General features: G+C 28.5%; 3 protein-coding genes across 4 annotated transcripts; 2 read left to right on the top strand and 1 right to left on the bottom strand.

Annotated features, from left to right (window-relative positions):
- Window positions 1-722: 722 nt before the first annotated feature.
- On the top strand, window positions 723-1814 carry LOC126655573 (uncharacterized). The gene is made up of 2 exons (XM_050349806.2): window positions 723-1241; window positions 1718-1814. Exons 1-2 carry the CDS (start codon window positions 1012-1014, stop codon window positions 1812-1814), a joined length of 327 nt encoding a protein of 108 aa, XP_050205763.1. The 5' UTR covers window positions 723-1011.
- Window positions 1808-6364, top strand: LOC126655110 (uncharacterized). 2 transcript variants are annotated; one of them, XM_050349110.2, is made up of 12 exons: window positions 1808-2575; window positions 2790-3071; window positions 3167-3673; window positions 3753-3896; window positions 3997-4089; window positions 4166-4345; window positions 4488-4697; window positions 4768-4821; window positions 4954-5144; window positions 5226-5349; window positions 5428-5951; window positions 6048-6364. In XM_050349110.2, the coding sequence occupies exons 1-12, from the start codon at window positions 1868-1870 to the stop codon at window positions 6268-6270; spliced, it is 3240 nt and encodes a 1079-aa protein (XP_050205067.1). In that variant the 5' UTR covers window positions 1808-1867; the 3' UTR covers window positions 6271-6364. The 2 variants fall into 2 exon arrangements, with proteins under 2 accessions (XP_050205067.1, XP_050205068.1); XM_050349111.2 differs by having other exon boundaries at window positions 4491-4697.
- A 1118-nt stretch (window positions 6365-7482) lies between these two features.
- Window positions 7483-9938, bottom strand: LOC126655577 (uncharacterized). Its single transcript, XM_050349808.1, has 2 exons — window positions 8274-9938; window positions 7483-7908 (listed from the first exon to the last, which is right to left on the bottom strand). The coding sequence occupies exons 1-2, from the start codon at window positions 9936-9938 to the stop codon at window positions 7483-7485; spliced, it is 2091 nt and encodes a 696-aa protein (XP_050205765.1).
- Between the last annotated feature and the right edge of the window lie 3210 nt (window positions 9939-13148).

Below are 13148 nucleotides of genomic sequence, written 5' to 3' on the forward strand. Positions count from 1 at the left end.
AGCACTCTTAAAATAAATATTTTGTCTCATTTTACCCCTCAACTCTAATTTATACATCCCGCTTCAATTATTTTCTGTCATCTCAACTAGTAACTTTTAAATAACTCTTCAATAATTTTTTGTTAGTTCAACTGAGAAAGTAAAACGAGTTAAAATATCTATTTTAAGGGTGGTTCTTTTTCTTTTTTATCTAAAATCATAAACTTAACTTAACTTTATTTGATTATTTATACTAAATTTTGAGGAGCAAAATGAAATTTTATTCAAAAAAAAATCAAAAGCTTTCCTTCACATCTCTATGCTTGTCAGTGATGTATTTATGAAACCACACACACATACACACATTAAATTTTGAAAAATATAAACAAAAGCTTACACTTTTATTTAATTAATGTGAACAAACTTAGCATTAGTTATAATTTTTCAAATCTCTTTAGTTTAGGGAACAAATAGATAGAATTAAATTGAAAATGATTGAATTAGACTAGAGAGTTTTGCTTAATGTATAGAATTAAATTGAGAATGACTGGTTTAAACTAGAGAGTTTTGCTATTATTATTCTATCTTAAATTCGTGCACCATCAAAAAAGTACAGTTGAAAAAGAATTGCAAATTTTGTAACAATTGCATTATTTGATCAAAATTAAAGTACATATTTAATATATGAAATATAATGTTGATGTTTTTACATCTCATATATCAAATATAATAGAGGAAATTAGGCCCAGCACCACCAAAGGCCTAATTATTCTCACTTTTACAGCCCGGTCCAGTTCATTAGAAATATACGATTCATACCTTCTTCTCTTCTTTTTACCGTTAAACATTTAGAGGATTACATTTTCTATCAAAACTCTGATTTCCCCACTACATTTAAGCATTCATGTCTGCATGTGTTTGAAATTCGAATCCCACACACTTCTTTTTCAACCGCTCCAATTTTCTCAACTGTTTCTCCACACTTAATCATCGTGTTCTTCATTTTTCAATTTTATTAGTTTTCTCTATACTATGGTGATTACTAGGTCTGTTTCCAAAAAATCTCCTAAATCTACGGCTGTAATGCCTAAAATTAAGAATCCTTCAAGCAAACGAAAGATTGAGTTTGCTGAGAGTAGTGGTCACAAAAGGAGAGTTGTTGTTGAAGACGACGATGATGATTTCGAAAATGTTATAGTTTCGAAAAAAAAATTGCTAAATCTGTTCTTCCTTCTAGTTCAAAGGCTGTGCGTACCGTTAAGGTGACTTTTTCTTTTTATAGTTTTAATTTTTTTGCATTTTCATGTATTTTGTTAGTTATTTAATAATTATGATATTTTATTTATTTTTGATTTGTGTTTTTATTTTTATTAATGATTATTGTTATGTGTATTTGTTGATTTTAGCAATAATTTTTAAAAATAAAATTTTATTTCAGGATTTAGGAATTTTTAATTTTCATATATCGCAATTTTTTTCTGATTTAATTGTTTTGGTTATGATTAATTTTGAATAGCTAATTTTACAATTTATTAACCTATTTTATAGTTTACTTAATGTTAGTTAACGGTTTTCTATTGAGTTTTGTGGTTTTTCTGTGTTTGTATTTGCTATGTTTGGTTTTTCTTATTTTCCAAATTTAAGATAGGTTTACTAACTAGTTTCTTTCAGTCTACTATTTTTTTGTTCTTTTATGTTTTTTGTAATATATTGTATTCTTTTATTTGCATTTGTCCAGGAATGGGATTTTTTCATCAGGCCTGAAGATCATTTTCATTCAAAGGTTTCTCATAATGAGGGTGTTGATGTCATTTCTAATATTAAAAAGAATTTAACCCCTGAAACTTTGGAGAGATTTTCACAAACTTGTTTTGGAAAGTTTTTAAATATGCAAGAATTTTTAATTCAAGGCCAATTGATCCACTGTTTGCTTCTTAGAGAGGTAAAACAGCCTGTGTTTTATGAGTTATGGATCAAAGTTTCTGGTCAGTTGTTAAAATTTTCTATTGATGAATTTGCTTTAATAACTGGACTGAAATGTGTTGGTAGTGTTGATCTCAAGTTGTACAAAAATGAGACTTCTGATTTTAAAACTAACTGTTTTGGAAATATAAAGAAAGTTTCAAAAAAGTTTTTGGAATATAGTTTTCTTTCGAAGCGTTGGAGTAACGAGGAAGAGGCTTTTCAAATGGCTGTCTTGTATTTCATTGAAATATTTTTATATAATAACAAAAGTGAGTCAAATGTTCGTGATGCACATTTTAACCTTGTTTGTAGTGGTGACTTTGAAAATTTCCCATGGGGAAAAGATTTGTTTCATGCTACTTTGGAGTTTTTAAAAAGTAAACTCAGTTTATGGAAAAACTGTGATTTTTTAAAGAAAAAATCACGATCTTCTGATACCCGACCTTCAAGCCGATATGACGGATTCCCTTTGGCCTTCCAAACTTGGTTTTTCGAGTGTTGCCCTGCTCTCGAAGGTGGAATAGCTTCTTGTTGTGGAACTGAAATTCCTCGCATTTTGCGTTGGAAGGTTACAACTCTTCAGAGTTGGTCTTATTTGTGCCGAAACCTCTTTGATCAATCTGCTGAACAGGTTTATATTTTATATACTTTAATTAAATTATATAGAGTTTGTTTATAAACCCTGGTTTTATATATTTATGTTAATAAACACTCATACACTGTTGGAACACTGTTGGAACACTATTGGTATACTATTTAATAGAATTTGTTTAACAGTATGTATATTATCACGTAGCTGAGTTTATTTAACTGTTTTTTTATGTTGTTTGTCTTTTTTTGTTCAGTTAAAATTATGCAATATTACACCAACCGTTGAGGAGAGGACGTTGTTGAACTTAGAGGGGCTGTTTTTAAAAGGAAAGCGTAAAGTCGAAATGGAGCTAGAGGATAGTGAAGGAGTTAATTTTAAAACCAAAATTAATAAATTGGTTTTGAATCAGTCGAAGATGTTCAATGAGTTTGCTGCTATCAAGACATTCATAGAGACTGAATTCTTTGATGTCAAGAATCAATTGGTTGAATTGAAAAGTCTAATCACTGCGGCTGCTCGTCGAGATACTGTCGAGGTAAACATTTAGTAATCCTTTGTTTTATAGTTAGTAAACTTTTTATGTAATTCATTATTTACCTTGTTATATTTTGTTTTTGATCTTTTGTGTAGGTGGATGCTCGTGGTCTTGTTTCTTCTTCAGAAGAAACTGTTAGTGAACATTCGATGAGAGTGAATCAAGAAAGCATTGATAACAAGGGTGATGAGAATGAGCAGAATAAGAAAGTGGAAAGTAATGCGAACGATCCTACTGACATACCGAAAAGCGATGACGTCGGTGATTCTAAGGATCATATGAATGACCATACTGATGACAGCGATGATAGCGGCAGTGAGGATAAGGTTGATCCGAATGAGACTCGCGATAGAGAGGAAAGTGATGATAGCGAAAATAGTGATGATGACATGACAGATGATAAGAGTGAAAGAGATGACAGAGCAGGTGATATAAAAAAGGACGATGAGAGAAGGGATGGCTCAAGCTATGGGAATGCAGTTGACGAGAGGTTCAATTATGCGTACAAAGATCGTGAGGATGGTGAAAGTTCTGAAAAGAAAGTTGATGAGGGTAATGATGTATCAAAAGAGAATGAAAAAGTTAGACAACGTAGCAAAAAGGTAATTTTTTCTAGGTATTTTTTATTAAATTATTTACTGGCTTTATATGGTTATTAACTTCTTTTTTTTTTTATGTAAGGCTGATTCTGTTGATAGTCGTCCTACTTTCAATCTTCTAGAATCAAGTACTCAAGGGACTCCTAGTACATTTGATTCAGTTGAAATAATGGGTCTTACCAAAGCTGTTGATCTTGCTGAAATAGAAGCCGGTCTTGTTTCTAATGTAATTATTTTTATTTTCCTGTTTCAATAATTATTATTTTTTTATTTAATGGTGTACTTATGGTTTACTAATAGTTTGCTAATTGAATTTTTTTTTTAAGGTTAATGCCGTTGATTCTTTTTTTGAAAAGAAAGTTGATGAGGGGATTAATGTGATGCAAAAGGGTGAAAATGATATCAAAGATAGCGAAAAGGTAGAATTGATTATCCTTACACTTTTTAATTAATTAACTTGTGCTTTTGTCATTCTTATTAATTTTTTTTTTTAAGGTTGATTTAGTTGATAGTCGTCCTACTCTCAATACTTTTGAAGCAAGTACACAAGGGACTTCTAGTACATTTGACTCAGTTGAAATACGTGCTATCGATAAAGCTGAAAGAGACGCTATCAATAAAGCTCAAATAGACGCTGTTGATAAAGCTGAAAGAGACGCTGGTCTTCTTGGCAAGGTAATTTGTTTATTACTTTTATTCTGATTTAAAGTAAGTTTTTTGACAAATTACTAACAGTATACCAATAGTTTACCAATAGTTTACCAATATATATTTTTTTTTGTTTTTTGACTGTTATTAATATATAGTTTTTATTTAGAAGGTTTATGAAGTTGATGAGGGATTAGAGGATGAATCTATATTTGATGAAGCTTGTCTCAATGATCTTGCTTATGTTTGTGATCGTATTGAAAAACAAGCTGCTGATCGTATTGAACAACAAGCTGCTGATCAAGTTGCAAAAGAAGCTTCCGCTGGTCAAGTTGCAAAAGAAGCTTCCGCTGGTCAAGTTGCAAAAGAAGCTTCTGAGGTATTTATTAAAATTTAATAGTGAATAATAATTTATTGTTGTTTTTTTATAAATTAATTTTTTTAAATAGTTGCAGAAGGCTTCTTTGAAAGAAATTACTGTGTATCGAGGCAGTCCATCAGAGGTAGTATTTCAATTATATTTACTGTTTTTTTGTTATAGTAAGTAGGTTCTAAATAGTTACTAATAGTCTACTAATTAGTTTTTACAGTTATTTTTGTGATTTTATTTGATATAATAATAATAATAATGGCAGCAAATTTCAAAGATTGCCTCTGAGTTCAAAATTCCTTATGCAAAGCCACTAGCATTTATCAAGGCTAAAGAGAACGTAAAATGTGTGAAGAAACTGAATCCTCTTGACGACAATGTTGATGGAGATATCCAATGTGCAGAACTACAAGATTTTGTTGATTGGATTCAGTGTGGCCTGAGGCCTGATCTTAAGTACGTTTTTCTATTTTTAAGTTTTATTATTTTAATGCATTATAAATATATTTTAACTGTTTTTTGTTTTGATATTTGTAGGAAAAAGTTTTATCTAGATAATGACAACATGATTCGACCAAGAATGGATTTTGGAGTGGAACATATTTGGAAAAAATCATGGTTTTATGCGATTAAGTGTAGTGGTCAATTTTTGACGTCATCTGTAAGTATTTTTACTTGTTTTATTATTGTGTTTAAGTACTACATTTGGTTTTAATTTCCATTTAACTTTTATTTACAGCATATCAATGTGGTTATGTATTACATCCGCAAGAAAGCCAAGTATAAGCTGTTAGATGGTTTGCGAATTACCACAACTGACTGTCTGTTTGACGATAGAATGTGTGCAACGTATGTGGCATATACAAAAAAGAAGAAGCATGATGTATCAACTGTCAGTGAGCGTGGTACTGTAGCTGATTTTATTCGTGGAGATAAGGTTCTTTGCAATACTCATTGGAAGGAAGTGGATGAGGTTCTTTTTCCCATACACGTGAACAGTCAGAAACATTGGATTTTGGGACGTTTGGTCTTTAAAGAGAGATGCATATATGTCTATAATTCCATGCAATCAGCTTTGTCGAGGGCTCTTGGAATCGAAGCAGCCACGAAATATTCAGTTCTCATTCCTCTGTTTTTAACTCGTATGAATATTTATCAAATGAGGAGCGACATTGATTTCAACTCTCCTGCTTATCAGAATAAGGATTTTTGTGATCCTTTCAATATTGTATCTGTTTCCAGCCTTCCAGAGCAACAAGAAACGTAAGTATTTATATATTTATAGTTTTATATACATCTGCGTTTTTGTGCATTAAATAGGTCATTTGTTGATTATTAATTAAGTCTTTTTTTAAACAGTGATTGTGGAGTGTTCACTCTCGCGTTTGCAGAGCATTTGATTCATAATAAACCTATTCCGTTGACTCTGGATATTAATCGCTATCGGATGCGTCTCTCATATCTGTTGTACCGATATGGCATGATGAAGAATGCAGAAAATATTTTTAGTGATGAAGAGATTGAATCGAAGAAGAACGATGAAAAAGCAACAAAAAAAGGGAAGAAAAAGGTGTCAGATTAGTAAATGTTTAGTATAGTATGGATTTTTAATGGTATGTTTGAATCAGTAAAAGTTTAGTATAGCATGGATTTTAGTTAAACTAGTGTTTTTGGATTATTATGGGTTTTTTTTTGTATATAGGTTTTTTAAACCTATGAATGCTTTTACTTTAAACTAATGTTGTTCTAAATTTTTCTCTCTTTTAGCAACCTTTTAGTTTTCTTTTAGAAAACAATATGTGATATTTAATTTTTGCCTTTTCTTATATGTTTCGATTATTTTATGTTTTTTTTTTCTATATAGATTTTCTAAAATTATGAATGCTTTTTTACTTTAACTAATGTTTTTTCAAATGTTTTTTAAAATTTTAGAAACTTGTTAGTTTGAATGTTTGTATTATTGTGTTTTATCTCTTTTATGATGGAAAGATCAAAATAGTGTTAAAAGAGTATAAATTTTTGTTAGTTAACACTTAGTAAACAGTCAGTTACCATTTAACTTTTATATATATATATATTCACTCTTTTAGTAATATATTAGTTAACCTTTAGTAAATTGTTAGCTACCACTTTGATTTCCTGACTATATTTAAGGATAAAGAAGTAACTAAGATTTAACTAAAAAATTGCTAAAGAGTATAAAAATTAATAAAAGAACATTAATTATTATAAATTTTTAACACTATAGATAATAGTTAGTTAATCATTAGTAAACTATTAGTTACCATTTAACTTTTTTGTATATAATATTCACTCTTTTAGTAATATGTTAGTTAACCCTTAACTAACTATTATCTATAGTTATATATATATATATATATATATATATATATATATATATATATATATATATATATATATAAAAAAAAAAACTTAAGATAATAGTTAGTTAACGTTTAGTAAACTGTTAGTGACCATTTAATTTTTTTGTATATATAATGTTAGTTAACCCTTAACTCACTGAAATATATATAAAAACTATAGATAATAGTTATTTAACCTTTAGTAAACTGTTAGTGACCATTTATATATACATGCAAATTGTTAAAGAGTATAAAAATTAATAAAAGAACATTACTTAGTATATTTTTAAAATACTTAGTAAATTAGTATTCAGATGCAAAATCAGTTTTTTATTAGTAAACATATGTAACTTGTTCACAAACAAACAATAATAGTGTCTAAAAAATTTCAATGATGTTTTATTACAAATCAATTACTGAAAAATAACATTCTACTTTGGTAGATTTCGACATGTCTTTCGGTTATGTCCTCTTTGATCACATCTTCCACACTTACTTGGATTAACTGTCTCCGCTGGTCCATTTATTCTTCTTTTTTTTGGTCTTCCAGCTGGTATCTTTCCTATTGTTGGAAGTATTTCAATCCTTTCAATTTCAGTAGGTATATCCCAATTGTTTTGACTTGGCATTGGATACACAACTCCATCATACATTGCAAGCAGATTCTCTTTGGTGAAGAATTTAGAGCAGTATTGATAAGGATCTAGGTGTAGTGAGGATAATATTGCAAGTGTATGTGGACATGGCATCTCATCAATTTGAAATCTGCCACATGTACAGTTCTTTTCTCTCAGTTTCACTATAAATGTCTTTTCACCATCTTGCACATCATGCACATTAGTAACTGATGTTGAAGCCTGTGTTATAAAAAAACATGTTATAACTTAATTATAGAATACATTAGAAATTATAAATAGAACACTGTCAGTAAAAGAGTGAAAAATAATAAAACATTTAGTCCTCTAATTAGTAACTAACAGTTTACTAAAAGAGTGAAAACTGATAATAACAGCATTAATAGGTTTAGAAAACATACATACAAAAAAATAAAACATAAAACACAATAATTAAAAACATAGAAGCAAAGATAAAAAAGTCAAAGATATATATATATATATATATATATATATATATATATATATATATATATATATATATATATATATATATATAGTCTATTAAGGTTTAACTAACATATTGCTAAAAGAGTGAAAAAATGTACCTTCATTCTCAAAGAAATTGCATAGTTATCTCTGAGATCATTTTCTGCTTTGCTTGTCAACTTAGTCATTGTACAGATTGCGGCATTTCTATTCGTGTAAGTCCATTTTTGCGTCAAGAATCTCAAATATTCAAGAAGTGTCGCTACTGGTAACTCCCTAGCTGCTTTGATAGCTGCATTCATAGATTCGGCTATATTTGAAGTCATTGTTGAGAACCTATTGTCTTTGCAATGTGATCTTGCCCATTTTTTGACCCCAATTTTTTCCAGATAGGGTCGAATTGCAACATTTATAGCATCTAGTTGTCCCATGAAATAGTCAAAAGACTGAACTGAGTAAGACTTTGCAGCTCCATAGAAACACTCTCTCAACGCTTTTGCATTTGTTTTCTTTCCGAACTTTAGTTTAACATTGTTTAGTAAATGGTATGCACAAATTCCATGACTTGCTTCTGGAAAAATGTTTTTGACTGCCTCAGATATGCTATCGTGCCTATCTGATACTATACACAATCCAGCCCTCCGACCAAAAGTTTCCAGTAATTTTGCAAAAAAGTATTCCCAAGAAGCATGATTTTCAGAATCAACAACAGCAAATGCTAGTGGAAAAATCTTACCATTCCCATCTTGGGTGGATGATGTCAATAGCATTCCACGATAGGTTGATTTTAAAAATGTCGCATCGACTACAATCACTGGCCTACAGTACTTCCAACCTTTTATGGATGCATCGAGAGCCATAAAAACATATTCAAATTTTCCATCGGTTGTCTGTATATCTACTACTGACCCCGGATTAGTTTGTAAAAGCATGTGTTGAAATTTTGGCAAAATAGAATATGAGTCACATGGATTACCTCTAATCTGATCTAGCGCCTTTCCTTTTGATCTCCATGCCCTATTGTAACTCAAAATCACCCCAAAATCTTTTTGTATGTCTGCAATTATGTCTGATGGGGTATAAATTGTTTTAACATCCAAAAACTTTGTTTTTATATATTCCCCAATTATTGATGATGTAGCTTGCCGTTTGTCTTCCATTCTAATTTCTGGTGGACAGATGTGGATGTTATTCACTCTTCTAACAATAAACATACTTGTCTTTCCATCTCTTGAGGCTCTTACAGTCCACTTGCAATTGTCGTCTAAGCAATTGACTATATATTCCTTCGGGCATGATTTACTCACTTTATATTGAAAGTGGTTAGCAATTGTGTAAAAACAAAAACTAGTTATCATGATCTTTTTATCCTTAAAGATCTGCCCGACATATATATCCTTTATACTAGGTTCAGTGACCATTGAGATGTCTTCTGGTGTTCTCTCAGCTTTTTCTTCTTCTTTGCTATTCTGTTCTCCCAAAATTTCAGCATATTTGACAATATCCATTGTTGTTTCACTGGAGATCATATTTTCTGACTGTCCTTCAATCATTGTGGCAGAATTGAAGCTTTCAGGTTCCGGTGATTGCCACTGTTCTTCGCATACTTTGTTAGTAACACACAAAGGAAATTTGGTTACTCGCATTTCCTTTTTTTTTAGTTCAATGTAGAATTGTAGGCTGTCATTGTCTTCAACTTCTAAAATCTGGTAGCTGTCTTCTAAGCGATATTTCATTTCCAGCTCTGTTTCCCAGTGGTTTACCTTCAGTATTCCAGCTATCATTTCCTTCAGTTTTTGAAAGTTTATGTCTTCCTTTATTATTATTCCTTTCACCTTATAGTTGGAGTAATTTAAATCTTTATCCCATACTCCATTGTAGTATACAAGACCTTGAAGTGTTGCTTTTACTGCATCATATTTATATAAAATCAATAAACTTATAAAAATAGCATTAGTTATCTAAAAATAAAATAAACACTTAATTTATTATAAAACTATTAAACTGTTGAAATCCAGTGGTAATCTATGAGTTTACTAACTGTTTACTAGCACTTAATTTATTATAAAAGTTCTCGTAATCTATAAACAGAATACCTAAACTAAGAAATGTACATTAAAATAAATGAAAAATACAGTGATAATTATAATTGTTGAAAACTTATAAAAAAATATTGTAAGTTTAATTTTTCTAAATTTTCAAAAGCTGAAATTCACTCATGCACATACACGTTGTAACACATTCACTCAGTACACATACACATTGTAACATATTCAAACGCATAGAACACTTTTAGTAAACTAACAATACTAAAAGTGTTTAACTGATTATTAAACAATTTACATAACTTAACTTAACTCATAATACATAACTTAACTCATAATTTTAACAATTTACACAGCTTTCAGCTAAATAAACACATCTAAACATTTTGAGAATCATTCAAAACCTAAATTTAGTTTGATTTGAGCTGTTTAACTGATTATTATCTGTTTTTAGTTAAATTTGTATGATATTTCAGCTCGTTTAAAAATCACGATTAAGATTGAAAGTTAGCACAAATGTGATTGATCAAACTCGCCGAAATCGTTTGGTAAACACATGTCGTCGTGATTCATCGCTTTTTCTCCAATTTTTTGATTGATTATCCTTCTTCTGTTGAACTGTGATTGATCGCGATGATCAATTTTGTAATTGATCGTGTTCTAATCAGTGATTAATCGAAGCTCTGTTTTGAATTTTGAGAGAATTTGTTGTTTGAGTTTAACAGAATCTCTTAACTTTTTGAATGATTGATTTTGCATGGGTTTTGTTTCCTATTTATATTGAATCGTATATATGCGAAAGAGGAAACATAGTTTTGCTAGATTTTAAAGTCAACCTGTAAATTTCTATAAGTCCTGGTCAATTTGTATTTGTGAGATTCTTTTTCTATTTTATATATATTTGTCTAAAAATCCCTTATATGTACGAAGTATAAAAGCCGGATTTAAATGTATAAAATTCAAACCAGACTTAAACCGAGCTTGTATTTATATAAAAAGTAGTAAAGTTCGATCCACAAATAAGTATATTAAACAAGCAAAAGAAATGAAAATTGAAATATTCGGGGACCCATGAACTGCCCAAAATAATGGAGGATTTGAATTAGAAAACAGAGAAAAAGAAAAGAAAGGGGAAGTGCCATGCCAAGTCAATGTAAGTGATTGCAATAAAATATAGTAGTAGTTAGTAGAAAATAATAAAAGTTACATGCCGGCCTTTTGGTTGTATTTGTATCTATAATTTATAATAATCCTCTTAATTTATGTACTTTATTAAACCTAATCGTCATTTGTATTTATATAATCAAGGGTTATAAAGTATATTCACTATGCTTTTAGAGGATCAAGTGACATAATTAGCTTCCTCATACTCCAATAATATTGCATTATTAGTAATATAAAAACTGTTTAGTTAACATGTCCCCGGCCAAAACCACTTCCTTTAGAAATGATATGCTTACTCATAAGATATTATGTTAAATTTCTTTTATAATAACAAATATTTTTAATGAAATATAAAAATATAATTTAACTCCTTTCAAAATAATTTGATGAAAAATTAAAGAAATAAACACAATAAAAAGTATAAATAGAACATTTTAATAATAAAATAAAAAATGTATTTATATTTTTCAACCATATCTGAATTAATAATATTACTTGATTTAGTCAAATGATAAAATTGTTAAAGATAATTTTTAATGTGAATCATGGTTTATTTTTCTTTTCCTAGAATTCATCAAATTAAAAATGATCAAGTAAAGTTGTAAACATGGTTTATAGTTATTTATAAAATTATATTTTATTTATAATTGGATCAAAAATATCATTTAATTCATCGATCTCATTATTTTTATTTCAAAATTAACAATTTTATAAATAATAATAATAATAATAATAATTAAAATATCTATAAAACTAGTATACCGATTTAAAGAAAATACAATATTTTTAATTTTTTAGTGAAAATACATAAATTTACTTTTAGTATACAGTTAATATATTATTGGATTTTAATTATATAATTCATAATTGAAAATACAAAAATTTATGGAAAATAATAAAACTAGAATATGTGCATATATAAAAAAAAAATTTAAAAAAATTGTACTGTAAATATATAAAGAAAAAGAGAATAATATTTTAAGGAATTAAAACAGAAAGACTTTGAAATGTGCCTTTATATTCTCTCAAACACTTAAACTTTTAAGCTAGTGACCATAACATTATTGTCTACTCTTATAAAAATAAAAGATAAAATCAAGAGTTTTAATTATAAATATTAAATTAACAATGAAATTATTTTTCTATTTAACTTACTGTTCTTATATATAACAAACATATAAATAAATATATAGTTAAGAGAGTTCAAAAAAAATATAGTTAAGAATTTAATAAATATTAAATTTTTTTAAAAATTTGAAAAGATAAATTCCATTTTGAAGATTTATATAAGGCCTGATCTTTTTAAAAAAACCCCACCTTTAGCCCTTTTTTATAAATATATTCCGACGTAGAAATTTTTCCAATTTTATACTAATTTGCCCTTTTATGTTTCAATTGTACCCTAAAGCATTAAATGGATCTCTTTTCACTTGAAAAAAAGTTTAAAATAATCCTCTATTTTTAACCTATATTTCAATTAGACCCTAATATTATTAATAATATAAAAAATAAAAGATTATTTTAAACTTTTTTTATAAGTAAAAATAGGTCAATTTAATGATTTGCGGTACAATTGAAATATAAAAGGGCAAATTAGGATAACATTGGAAAAAAAAATTACGTCTGAGTATATTTGTAAACGGGACTAAAAATTAGGGGGTTTTGAGTGATTACGCCTTTATATAAAAAGAATTTAGAAATTGTAAGAAATTTTATTTTGACTAAATAAGTTGATCTAATGGAAATATTATTAGGCCTCATTTGATTTATTTCATAATATTTTAT

The sequence above is a fragment of the Mercurialis annua genome, linkage group LG7, assembly GCF_937616625.2.
Source record: "Mercurialis annua linkage group LG7, ddMerAnnu1.2, whole genome shotgun sequence".
Classification (NCBI taxonomy): domain Eukaryota; kingdom Viridiplantae; phylum Streptophyta; class Magnoliopsida; order Malpighiales; family Euphorbiaceae; genus Mercurialis; species Mercurialis annua.

What these genes read in the sequence shown, in the direction of transcription:
- LOC126655573 (XM_050349806.2), top strand. Translation starts at nt 1,012, where the DNA reads ATGGTGATTACTAGGTCTGTTTCCAAAAAATCTCCTAAATCTACGGCT. An exon ending in AGGCTGTGCGTACCGTTAAG is followed by an intron (nt 1,242 to 1,717) that starts GTGACTTTTTCT and finishes GCATTTGTCCAG; the next exon opens with GAATGGGATTTTTTCATCAG.
- LOC126655110 (XM_050349110.2), top strand. Translation starts at nt 1,868, where the DNA reads ATGCAAGAATTTTTAATTCAAGGCCAATTGATCCACTGTTTGCTTCTT. An exon ending in ATCGAGGCAGTCCATCAGAG is followed by an intron (nt 4,822 to 4,953) that starts GTAGTATTTCAA and finishes TAATAATGGCAG; the next exon opens with CAAATTTCAAAGATTGCCTC. An exon ending in GGCCTGAGGCCTGATCTTAA is followed by an intron (nt 5,145 to 5,225) that starts GTACGTTTTTCT and finishes TGATATTTGTAG; the next exon opens with GAAAAAGTTTTATCTAGATA.
- LOC126655577 (XM_050349808.1), bottom strand. Translation starts at nt 9,938, where the DNA reads ATGATAGCTGGAATACTGAAGGTAAACCACTGGGAAACAGAGCTGGAA. An exon ending in CAATTTCTTTGAGAATGAAG is followed by an intron (nt 7,909 to 8,273) that starts GTACATTTTTTC and finishes TTTATAACACAG; the next exon opens with GCTTCAACATCAGTTACTAA.